Genomic DNA, 12623 nt, shown 5'->3' on the forward strand with positions numbered 1-12623 from the left:
TCATTTTAATCAGTGTGTAGCCTTAAATGATCGTTGAATAACTTTGTGTTGCATGTATAAGTTGTAAACTGAAATCTACAGTGAGATCGAGACTGTGAAATTGTATTTATTTATCACTGCTGAATGTCACCTTGTGTCCCTTTATGTGCTTGAGAATTACATATTACAAAGATATGTAAAAAAAAAAACAAAAAAAAAACATTGGAGCCCAATACAGTCAGTGTGGTGGTGTGTTTTTTTTTTTTTTGAAGTTATTAATGTTTTCAGTGCGTGTGGTGGAATCAGTGTATGTTTGCGTGCATCCTTTTCATGACCATTTGCAAACCAGTTGAGACGAGTTTGAATTGCAAATGGACCCCTAAAACAGGGAGGGAGTGTTTTGGTTTCAATAAAATGACCTTCCTATAGACGTAAGGACTATGATGCTCTATAAAGAGAAATGAACTTAAGATTTTAACTTGTGCTTTCCAATATTTCCTCTCAGAATATCTCCGCTCAGCTGATTTCACTTTCCGTCCATCTCTGTTGGTGGCTGTGCTTTACAACTGTTGCCATGGAGCCAAGTTGTTACATGAAGCAGGCGAGAGCAAGAATCCTAATTCACTCCTATTTCAGGAGTCACTCGGCTCTTTATTTCTCCTACACACACCTTGTTTGCCGCACTGCCATTCCAGGTAAACAAATGCTCCATCGCTTTAAAGTATAAGACTTTACTTGTGTATGTGGACACATTCTATAGGGAATGGATTAAAGTTTGTGTGTACGTGTCTATGTGTAGGACATCAGGAGGGACGCTTGGATCTGTCTCATCCCGTCCACGTGGATAACTGTATACTGGAACCAGAAACCAGACAATGCTGGAGAGAAGCGCCTGCATTCACACACAGAGACCTGAGGTACATACACTAGTTTGTTAATATAGCTATGTGTTTGCGCAAAAGAGTAGACGTGACGAACATGTGCATGATGTCTTTGCAGTGCAGTTCTCTACCTAAATGATGATTTTGAAGGAGGAGAGCTCTTTTCACCGATAGAGATGCCAAAACAGTCACAGTAAGACATCTCTTGTCTCTACATTTGATATCCAAGTAACACCAACAGCAAGTTCTGACTGAATCAAAATGTCAATAAAACAATGTAAAGGAGTAAAACCATCAAACTACACTGATCAGGCATAACATTATGACATAATAACATTATGACTGGTGAAGTGAATAACACTGATTATCTCTTCATCATGATGAATGATAGTGGGTTGGATATATTAGGAATGAAGTGAACATTTTGTCCTCAAAGTCAATGTGTTTCTAAGCAGGACAAATGGCATAAAGATTTAAACAAGTTTGACGAGGGACAAATTGTGACAGCTAGACGACTGGGTCAGAGCATCTCCAAAATTGAAACTCCTGTGGGATGTTCCCAGTCTGCAGTGGTCAGAATCAAAAAGTGGTCCAAGGAAGGAACAGTGGTGAAACGGGGACAGGGTCAATGATGAACAATGCTCATTAATGAACGTGGGGAGCGAAGGCTGGTCCATGTGGTCCGATACAACAGACGAGCTCATGTAGCTCAAATTACTGAAGAAGATAATGCTGTTAATGCTCGACAGGTCAGGACTGTTTTGGCAGCAAAAGGGGGACCAACACAATATTAGGCAGGTGATCATAATGGTATGCCTGGTCAGTGTGTCTTTTGATATATTTATAGTTTGATAAAGCATATAGCTGATCTGTCACTTAACACAAAAATTGTTTACATTTCTTAAACTGAGGTAAATAAGATATAAACCAATTTTATAATTGCTATAAAATAAATAGATAAACCCTAGGTTAACTGGGAATCTATTGCTGAGTAGCTAGGAAAGCACATACATCTTCACACTCTTTCTCCACCATGTCTGTAGGCCAGAGTGAAGCCCAGCTGTGGGCGCCTTGTTGGTTTTACTTCAGGACCGTGAACCCTCACGGTGTCACGGCGGTCACGGCAGGCCGCAGGTGCGCTCTAGCACTCTGGTTCACCACGGAAAAACTTCACAGGGACATGGTAAGAAAATCTATTTTTGAAATGCAGAAGATATGAGGGATGCATTTCTAGCCAATTAACAAAAGCGTTATAGTTTACCCGCTTGCTTGTGTCTTAAAAGTGCTTTTTCTGATCTAGGTCACATGATGAGGCTAAAATCTAAATCTTTTAATGGCATCATTATGGCATATTAGCCGATACCAAGACATTTGTCTTCAAATTAAACAATAAGGTTGTAGACCTTCACTCCATTAACCTCCCTAAAGGTACAATGTGGTACCCCATGATTGAGGATTTCCTTATTAATTAGATTTTCATGTATAAACAGTCACATTCTATACCTTCATTAAAACTGACTATAATTTTACACTGCAGTAAATGACTCTTTAATTTATGTATTTCTTCACATTTTCTGGTTTCTCTTTTGTGCCGATGCATGCTAGTTACGCAGGTGTGTTGTTATTTATTGCCTTTGCACACTGCGGTGGGCAGAGGGGTGCAAAAGAGGGTGTGAAATTCAAATCAACCAACACGGTGGGATTTCCAAACCTGTATAGGTCCAAAATTGTGCATAACCTTCCGCCTGAGATCCAGTCTAATGTTTAAATCCAAAGCAGCTAAGAGACTGTGCATCAGATACAGATCAACATAGAACAGCTTATTTAAATACTAGAATGCAGTAGTTGTTGGGGTTTTTTCTAGCTGGATTTAATACAATATTTGAATGATGCATACATCCCATACTGATCTTTCCTGGGCTATGCTAATTAGTGCTTGTTGACTATTAAAATATGATGGTAAAACCAGGCTTGCAGGTGCAACCATCATTCTTTCTATTTGTTTTCTTTGTAAACATAATGCACTCTTCTAATAATGTTGTTTTGGCCATTTCATGAGTGATTCCTTCTGCTTCGGTGCCAACATATCTGTAGTTGCTGGTTACATTGCATTAGAATGGTTATATAATTGGTGACACAGTGGTATGTAGAGACGTCCACCACAAACCATTTTATCACATTCAGTGTGTCCTTTATTCCATTAGGTGTATCAGGTTCATTTTTATCATATCATACTATGGCTGCATCTAAGAAAGCACTCCATAATGTCCCATGTCTTATATATACCACATGGTGTTAGCCTGCTTCATTGGCATTGCCACTTCTTTATGGAATAACAAGAATAACAACATCTGCTTGAAAATCCTTTATATAGAGTCCAGGCATTTTACCCTCCTCTCTTGTGCATAAACAACACAATAGGTCTGGTCCATAGCTCTCCTCATATAGCTGGTATAACTATTATAAGACAATATAATCGAGACTGTCAAGCTCTACTTATGTATTAACTACACTCTCTTTGTGACATCTACATTTTTGAATTCTAATACAGGCATGATGAATAAGTGTGAAGCGTTAGAGTTTGTGTCCATGTCATCGTTCGTGTGGTTTCAGGAACGAGAGGAGGCTGAAGCCATGTTTGGACTCGAAGGAAAGGAGGAAATGGAGGAAAAGGAGGAGTCCGATAGCAAACACGCACCTGCTCGCAGTGGGCGGAGCCAGCCGTCTAAAGTCAGAAGCAAAGAGAGGGAGAGGGTATCGAGTGGGAAAGACGAACTTTGAACGGGATTGAATCTCTGACACATGACTGAATCCACCCAGATCGATGATCTTTTTACGAACATTTGATATTCACTCCAGAAGTATCTCCAAAGCTCTGTGTGAAAGTGAATTATTTTCCTGTATATACGTGTGGCATCAGCTCATCCAGCATTGTGACAGTGGTCTGACAATGCGTTATTTGATTTTTATTGAACATTTTTCATTGAATAAATACAACTTAATGGGATAAACTGGATAAAAGTTTTGTTATTAAATGAATGTGTGATTTAGACAGAATGCAAGATTGACAAGCATGTGGAACAAAGGTGATGGTCTGCACATTAACACTGATAAAAAATGAAAGGCAAAACACTTGTGAGAGGATTTTTTGCGAGGGAGTGTTGAGCAAGGGGGTCGGAGAGTGAGATCACAGATTATCCTCCACATGTGGGTGCATTTGTTTATGAAGCCTACAAAGCTCCCATTTAGAATATGGAATAATAATGCAGGCATGAAATCATCAACCAATCATCTTCATATATATATTTTTATATATATATATATTTTTTTTTTTTTTTTTTTTTTATATATTCATATTTTATATTTATATATTAGTTTAAACCCTGTAAATGCTGTTAGTTGGTGTGAAAAAGGCAGACGTAGAGGACAGGGGGGGGTATGGAGACTGATGATCCACTGTGGAGGGGCCCTAAATGGAGAAGCCGAAATAAGAAGAAGAAGAAGAGGAAGAAGAAGAATTGCAATACGGTCCATTAAGCTAAAAGATGAGCCTAGAGAAGGTAATGGATTAAATAGGTGTTGATCCTCCATCAGTCACTAGAACTATTACACAGTGTTCAAGCCAAATGCTGAAAATAAATATCTTTTAATGTCAGCTCAATTTTTTTTTGTTAGTTTGTTTTAAGAAATGACTTTTCAGAGACCAAAAAACAGGTCAAATAGATGGTTATATGAAGCATCTGGAAAATATTTGAGTTCAATGCCTGATTATTTAGTGGCCACCTCAATTATATAAAAAATAAAAACAGTAGAAAAAACATTTTGATCTGGCTCTCATGGAAAAAATAAAATCACCAAAATGACTGTGACTATAAATATGTTTGTGCTTAAAATATGTCTTATACAAATCCTTCTTAAGAACCTTGTCTTTTAGTAGTTAAGTGACAATGTGTTGATCCAGGACATTAGCATGGTTCATGGTTCCACATGTTCCAATTCAGTTGTCTGTATTCAACTTCTCCGAAGGTAATAAGATGAAATAAGATTTTTTTAAATGCTCATTGTCTTATTAAAGAAACCAGACAGCGTTATTTTTATTAAATAATTTAAACAGAACTTTGGTATAAAATATTATTAATATCTACTGCTTTGTCAAAGTGTCAAAACACACCTGTGTGCACTGAAGGTCTGAAGCCCTTGTCTATCTCTCTTACTGTATCAGAAGACCAATAATCCAAACTTTCACATAATCTATCTATCTATGCCAAACACTCTCTTCATCCATCTCTCTTAATCTACCACATTCTTTCTCCATATTTTTTATCAGTCAACCTTTATTACTCTCCCTGTCATTCTGCCTGTCTATCTGTCACCCTGTCTTTCTTTTCTTTCAGACTGATATCACTATGAGCGTGCTTCTTTCTTTGCATCCATCCATATCTAACACACCCACATTATTGCAGGACCTCCTGTGTCTCAACTTCTTAAGCTTTGTTAAACAAATAACACTTTTTCAAGTCTACACCGAGCACAAACTATGTATAAAGGTCTACCTTCATATTTTCATTAAACATACTAAAGCATTTTTTTCTTACAGTTGCAAAACAAAGGTGTCATAAAATCTCTTTTAGGAACTGGTCAAGTCAAGCAGAGACAGGTAGAGAGTGAGGAAACGGTGTCTGGCAATGCTGCCATCTTGGAGATGCAAAAAGACACGCTTGAGTCATTTGCTTTGCTTATGAGTAAGTCACATGGTAAGCGGTGAATAATAAACTGCCATGCAATGATTGCAAATATGTTCCTCTGTTCACCGGCAGAACCTGCATCACTAATGTGTACGAGTACGGATGTTTGGGGTCTGTGTGTGTATATATATATATATATATATATATATATATATATATATATATATATATATATATATATATATATATATATACCCCAAACATTTCCAAATGAAAAATAATCGGTACAAACAATGAATATTTGAATATAACAATTTATAATTGTACATAAATTAAAGATTTAAAGGTTTTAAAATAGTAAAAATGATTATTGCACACTTTTGAGAAATCTTCACGGGTATAAATATGTAGTTTGATATGAGTAAGTCGTATTACTTTAATTAACATCATAATTTCTAATATAATTAACAAGCTGATGAGCACAAATATCAAAAATCCCAACATACTATATGATTGAAAATGTGTTGAAGAGCAATTCCTTATAATTACAACCATTTTTACCCACATCATCTATTCCCATGAGCCATGGTTGAACCTGGCAACGTACTTTCTTGACTTTTATTTTTCATAGGCAAATATCCCTCCTTCTTACATTAAATTAAATTGTGAATCAAATGCGTGCACACTGAAAGGAGCATGTTGTATTTCAGACTTCTAAAATAATGAAAGGTCATTCACAGTGGACAGTGTCCAGGATTCAAATGATGTCTAGGCCACATTCACAAACCCCTTCTCTCTCTCTCTCTCTCTCTCTCTCTCTCTCTCTCTCTCTCTCTCTCTCTCTCTCTTTCTCGCTCTCTCTTTCCCGGCCTTTCAGTTTTGATCCAGATGCAAAGAGCAGTCTGTACTTATTTGAGAGCACATTTGAGCCGAAAGGCCTTAAAATCTCACCAGTCTGGATTTGAACTCTCTCTAAACCCATCCTGCCTCCATCTTTTCACTTATCTCTTTCTCTTTGTCTCTTTTTTTTATTCTCTATTACTCTTTCTGTTTCTGTCTTTGTCCAGTACTCCGAATCATCTCTACATAATCTTCTTCTGTCTCTCAAAGTTTGTGAGGTCCTTACACAATACAACATCCTGAACAATACAAAAAAGTGATAAAAACAAAAAAGTGCACAAAATAAATCGCACAAACTCACTACAAAAACGTATTTTGCCCGGGTTCAGGTGTAAAATGACACCATTTGACTAATGTCCATGACGATTCAGTTCCCTCCCTCTAACTCTGCCTGCGCTTTCTCCCATTCCCCCTCCTCAAACAAATTTTAGGCAAACTCATTTGGTCATAAGAGCTTGCTAGAGACACTAACACATCTTAAAAAACACCAATAGCAGAAAAAGTGACCTCGCTTTATAAGGTAAGATTTAACAATAATAACAAAATTGAGTGTTACCTCTGTTTTTTTTTATCCTATATTGGGGTATGTTGTTATATTCTAAGATGCTGCAGAGATGTTAGAAGTCTTTTTTTTTCTATGAGTTCAGGATGTGAAATAGTTCAAGAACCAATTGAAACTCCTTCATTTTAATCAGTGTGTAGCCTTAAATGATCGTTGAATAACTTTGTGTTGCATGTATAAGTTGTAAACTGAAATCTACAGTGAGATCGAGACTGTGAAATTGTATTTATTTATCACTGCTGAATGTCACCTTGTGTCCCTTTATGTGCTTGAGAATTACATATTACAAAGATATGTAAAAAAAAAAAAAAAACATTGGAGCCCAATACAGTCAGTGTGGTGGTGTGTTTTTTTTTTTTTTGAAGTTATTAATGTTTTCAGTGCGTGTGGTGGAATCAGTGTATGTTTGCGTGCATCCTTTTTCATGACCATTTGCAAACCAGTTGAGACGAGTTTGAATTGCAAATGGACCCCTAAAACAGGGAGGGAGTGTTTTGGTTTCAATAAAATGACCTTCCTATAGACGTAAGGACTATGATGCTCTATAAAGAGAAATGAACTTAAGATTTTAACTTGTGCTTTCCAATATTTCCTCTCAGAATATCTCCGCTCAGCTGATTTCACTTTCCGTCCATCTCTGTTGGTGGCTGTGCTTTACAACTGTTGCCATGGGGGAAATTGCTGAACTTCGGAAGGAGGTGGAGAACCTCAAGGACCAGATTGCTGTTAGTATCTCTGTTCTGAACTATTTAACACCTACAGAAAGTGAAATTTTAAATAGAAGGTTGTATTTTAATACAATATATCATCAGTTCATGGGTCCAAAAATTCACACTCATACAGTCAACTTGTTGGTTTGTACTTCAACCCTTTGTTAAGCATGGTTCTGTACTAAAGCCTGGAGTTCAAATCCTACTACTACCAATAAACCATCATTGTCTGTTTGAACTTCACCAGTAATTGAATATCGAAGAGTTAGGATTTTGCTTGTGATAAAGAACATTAATTTGGCTTTTTTGCTTTGGTGTTTAATGAGGCTGCCTTTATTTGTCCTTAGTTTGTCCACCGGTAACATTTTTTCTGACCCTTTCTGTACCCACAGGCAGCACGTAAGTCAGTGCAGGACGCCACACTGCAGGATAATGTCTCAGGCGCAACGGCGCTAGGGAAGGTTCAGCTCAAATCCAGAAAGACTCTGAGAGGACATCTGTCCAAGATCTATGCCATGCAATGGGCCACAGATTCAAAGTACGCACACACACACACACACACACACACACACACACACATAAATATACATATGTACGCACACAGCGCATAAATACAGCCACCAAGTTACCACACACATGCAAATGACCAGCAGTGTAGAGCTAGCCAGCAGCGCACCAACTCCTCGAAACACAAGCACAAACCAGGATGCCTGAATGTACCTGGTGTGTGTTTATGTTTTTGGGATTGAGTAACTGGATTCATTCTTTCACACATTATTGTGTTTGATGGAATCAGTCATTAGACAATAACCTAGTAATAAAAGAGTTATAACTGAACACGTACACTTTCTGTGGCCTTCGCTCACATTTTCCTCAATTGTGGTCACTCTGCCGGTTTATCTGTCAGGCTCTGTGTAAGCGCTTCTCAGGACGGCAAACTGATCGTGTGGGACACCTACAGCACCAACAAGGTACACAGCATCTCAGTCATATGTTTACTTATAAATACAACTGTCATTCAGTCTTGTGAATAAAGTGAATAAAAAGTAGTTAAGGCGAGGTAATAGCCCATACTTTATTCATATACAAAATCATGGCTAAATCACAGTATACTTGAATGTAATATTTGTGTAGGACAAAATTCTTCCAAATGGTAATGATTGATGTGCTAAATTGAATTTTACAAATGATTGTTTTCCTTGGATTTTGCTTTTTTTTTAATAAAAAATGGATTATAAAAAATGTATTTGTAAAAGTGAAAACTTTATTATATTATTATTTATTAAATGTAAATATACATAGAAAGCTTGAAAGATATTTGAGGTCGCACATTGCCAAACACACTGTTGCCAGTTGAATGGATAAAAAATATGTAATTCAATCGATTTGAACTTTGCCCCCTGCCCATGATCCAGGTGAACGCCATCCCATTGAAGTCTTCATGGGTGATGACATGTGCGTACGCCCCGTCAGGAAACTTGGTGGCATGTGGTGGCTTGGATAACATGTGCTCTATTTACAACCTGATGCCGAAAGATGGCCATATTAAGGTCATGCGTGAGCTGGCTGGACATAACGGTACAAACACCTGAATATATACAGATCAAAGATACTAGATACCAGATCTACATGTGTATCTAAAGAAAATACAGGGGAATATGTATATTTTTTTATACATTTTTATTAAAATTTTTATATATTTTTTAAGTTGTGTCTTTTTTCTTCTATGACGTAGGCTATTTGTCTTGCTGTCGCTTCCTGAGTGACCAAGAGATCATCACCGGCTCTGGAGACAATACCTGGTGAGCCACTCATGCTTCAGCAATACAAAACTAATAGGAATCAAACAAAGATAACATAATGACTTCCTTACGTTAGCATAGCATATCTTTTTGCAATACATAATATAAAGTTCAATAGTGAGAAAAAAAAATATGATCATCCTTTTCATTTTTCCTAGCTGTCTCTGGGACATCGAGACTGGATCACAGAAGACCACTTTTGCTGGCCACATTGGTGACTGCATGTCAATGAGTGTGTCCCCAGATTACAATTTCTTTATTTCAGGATCTTGTGACTACACCGCCAAACTGTGGGACATACGAGAAGGGCGGTGCAAACAGACATTCTATGGTCATGAAAGTGACATAAACGCTATTTCGGTAAATCTCTTTCACGCAAATACAAAATTCAAATGATCTTCCATCCCAAGCATGTAACACCTTAGGCTTTTCTTCCTCTCTCTGCAGTTTTTCCCCAATGGTAATGCAGTGATCACTGGCTCAGACGACGCGTCTTGCAGGTTGTACGATCTGCGCGGAGATCAGGAGTTGACCTCCTACAAGGACTCCAGCCTCAATAGTGGTGTCACCTCTCTCGCACCCTCACTTTCTGGCCGCCTCCTTCTGGCTGGCTACGACGACTTCAATTGCAACATCTGGGACATGCTGAAGGCTGAGAGAGTGGGTGAGTGAGAAGAAATGAAAGGGGAGGAGGAAGAGGTTATAACATGACAGAGAGGTTAGTATGTTCTACATGGCTTTGTGGCAAGACCTGGTAGGAAATGATCAAGCCATGAGTATATGTAATACAAGTCGAGTCTGTATACTGAGGAAAAAGAACAATACACAATTCACAGGTCAGGAGACAATCCATTACATCAAATTAAACACAAGAGAAGGGATTTGCATGTTCTCCCTACATCTGTGCAGGTTTCATCTGGGTTCTCTGGTTTTCTCCCTTTTACAAAACATGTTAGTAGGTGAATTGGCGATGCTTAATTTTACCCTAAGGTGTTAAGCGGTGTGTGCATCTGATTTATATTTTTGCCTCAGGTCTAGAGATTGTTCACAAGTCCATTGCAACCCTGACCAGGAATAAAGTGCTGACTAAATTATTAACGAAAAAAAAGATAGGAACCACGAAGGAATGTAAAAGAAAATAGAAAACAGAGCTAGATGATGGATGAAGAAAACCAAGATCCTGGATCTTGGATATCATGGCTATAACAGGATTAAGCTCAGTGCCATGTGAAAATGTTATTACGGTTAATGCCATTATCAATGTGTGTAAATGGCGGATTTCTTTTCCACAGGAACACTGTCAGGCCACGATAACCGAGTGAGCTGCCTCGGCATGTCAGCTGATGGCATGGCATGCTGCACGGGATCCTGGGATAGCTTCCTGAAGGTCTGGAACTGAAGCACCTTCGGAATGAATCACAGCTTGTGAAGAAAAGAGGGAACATGTGATTCAGGAAAACACCTGAGTGGGTTTAAACTTGGGAATGTAGGCAGACTGTAAAAGGGAGAGAGGTGTTTGCGCTTGAGAATATTATCTCATATATAGGCACATTTTTTTTCTTAAAGAAATTATTCAATAAACTACACAAATGACAAGTTTTATATATATATATATATATATATAAATAACGGATTGTTCCTCCGGGGACACATCTTACAGGGACCACAGTGCTCTAAATAGCTGCAGGTCACTTTTCAGGTCATTTTGAAAGAAAAGCAGCTAGAGGAACGTAAGTAGTGTTGGTTATTTGTAGATGCTGTACTCGTGCATGGAGCTTTAGAAATAACCTGCAACATACCCACCTGAATGAGTGATACAGTTAACTGTGTAAATAATGCAAACTGTTGTAGGAGCTGCCGAAATGCATTTGGTATGATTTATTTTTATTTTTTATTTTTTTCAAGTTAAGCTGTTTGTTTTGCTTTATAGATTCATACTGATCTATACGTTTGGGAAAAAAAACTTTTCCATATAAGACTTTAGATATCTGTATTTACATTATTTGACATATATATATAATGTTGGCTGCATTTGATTCATTTGCCATTAGGCGTTTTCACAAAATATCATTATTGTCATATTATTGCATATATATTGACGATTATATACACAATCCTTTGTAGCATTGTTTCACTGTCCTTGGTTTTTCCACTATATGACTAATAAAAAGTAAGCTGATCATAGTCAATTGATGTCTAATTCCTTCTATGGATTTTCTACAGATTTCTATCAATAAAAACGCATTATCGACTTGAGAAAAAAAAAAAAAAACAATCGCACAGAAAAGTTAAAAATGAAAAGCACAAAATAGCAAAATACTTTAATAATTCAATATTGATTGGAAAATTTGATATAAAAAAAACAAATATCTATCTCTCTTCATACACACACAGATATATATATATACTGTATATACTGTAAGTCTGTGAGCACCTGAGCATAAGATTCGTATGAGGTTTTTGAACATCCCATTCGACATTTGCTGTAAAAAAAAACCTCCACTATTTTGGGAAGATGGTCTAGATTTCGGAGTGTCACTGTGAAGAGATTTGTGATCATTCACACAGGGTGAGTAAAGGCAGGCACTGATGTAGGGTAAGGGGTGGAGTCTGGGGTGCAGTCAGCATTCCAATTCATCCCAATGGTGTTTAGTAGGATTGAGGTCAGAGCTATAGAGCAGGCCACTCAAGATCTTCCACTATAACCCATGTAAACCATATGTTCATGAAGCTGTCTTTCTGCACAGAGGAATTTTCGCTGACAGGTTTGGGTCACCAATTTCAAGTGAAGAGAAAATGTAATGCTACAACATTAAAATACATTCTATACAATTGTGTGCCTCCAACTTAATTTGAGGAAGAACCAATATCTTTGTCTATATAGCATCTCTATCTATCAATGTATCTATCTGTAGATATCTAATATTTCAACAAATGTATATAAATATAAATAAAGGTTAAGTATATCTCAGAAAATATTAAATACATCAATACACTTTATATGTGGCTGTAATTTTCCAGCTTTAAACTAATACCTTGATGATTTTTATGACTTTCCAAACTCATTGTAGTGAGAATATAATTAGTTCCATCTTCTGGTTTTT

The 12623-nt window shown here is 37.2% G+C and overlaps 2 protein-coding genes across 2 annotated transcripts; both read left to right on the plus strand.

Annotated features, from left to right (window-relative positions):
• The first annotated feature begins 553 nt into the window (after positions 1–553).
• LOC124385080 (prolyl 3-hydroxylase 2-like) lies at positions 554–3641 on the plus strand. Its single transcript, XM_046848191.1, is given in 7 exon segments — positions 554–674; positions 779–896; positions 979–1016; positions 1019–1053; positions 1904–1952; positions 1955–2043; positions 3474–3641. Coding segments are annotated over 7 exon segments (618 nt in total).
• Positions 3642–6875: 3234 nt separating this feature from the next.
• On the plus strand, positions 6876–11700 carry gnb3a (guanine nucleotide binding protein (G protein), beta polypeptide 3a). The gene is made up of 9 exons (XM_046847463.1): positions 6876–6965; positions 7607–7732; positions 8110–8255; positions 8625–8688; positions 9133–9295; positions 9453–9519; positions 9678–9879; positions 9967–10183; positions 10812–11700. Exons 2-9 carry the CDS (start codon positions 7676–7678, stop codon positions 10916–10918), a joined length of 1023 nt encoding a protein of 340 aa, XP_046703419.1. The 5' UTR covers positions 6876–6965; positions 7607–7675; the 3' UTR covers positions 10919–11700.
• The last annotated feature ends 923 nt before the right edge of the window (positions 11701–12623 follow it).

The sequence above is a fragment of the Silurus meridionalis genome, chromosome 4 (genome assembly GCF_014805685.1).
Source record: "Silurus meridionalis isolate SWU-2019-XX chromosome 4, ASM1480568v1, whole genome shotgun sequence".
Taxonomy (NCBI): domain Eukaryota; kingdom Metazoa; phylum Chordata; class Actinopteri; order Siluriformes; family Siluridae; genus Silurus; species Silurus meridionalis.

Bases quoted from the DNA above. Each gene is read 5' to 3' on its own strand.
- gnb3a (XM_046847463.1), top strand. From the start codon at position 7,676: ATGGGGGAAATTGCTGAACTTCGGAAGGAGGTGGAGAACCTCAAGGAC. The intron at 9,296-9,452 runs GTACAAACACCT...TCTATGACGTAG, and splicing joins TGAGCTGGCTGGACATAACG to GCTATTTGTCTTGCTGTCGC. The intron at 9,520-9,677 runs GTGAGCCACTCA...CATTTTTCCTAG, and splicing joins GGCTCTGGAGACAATACCTG to CTGTCTCTGGGACATCGAGA.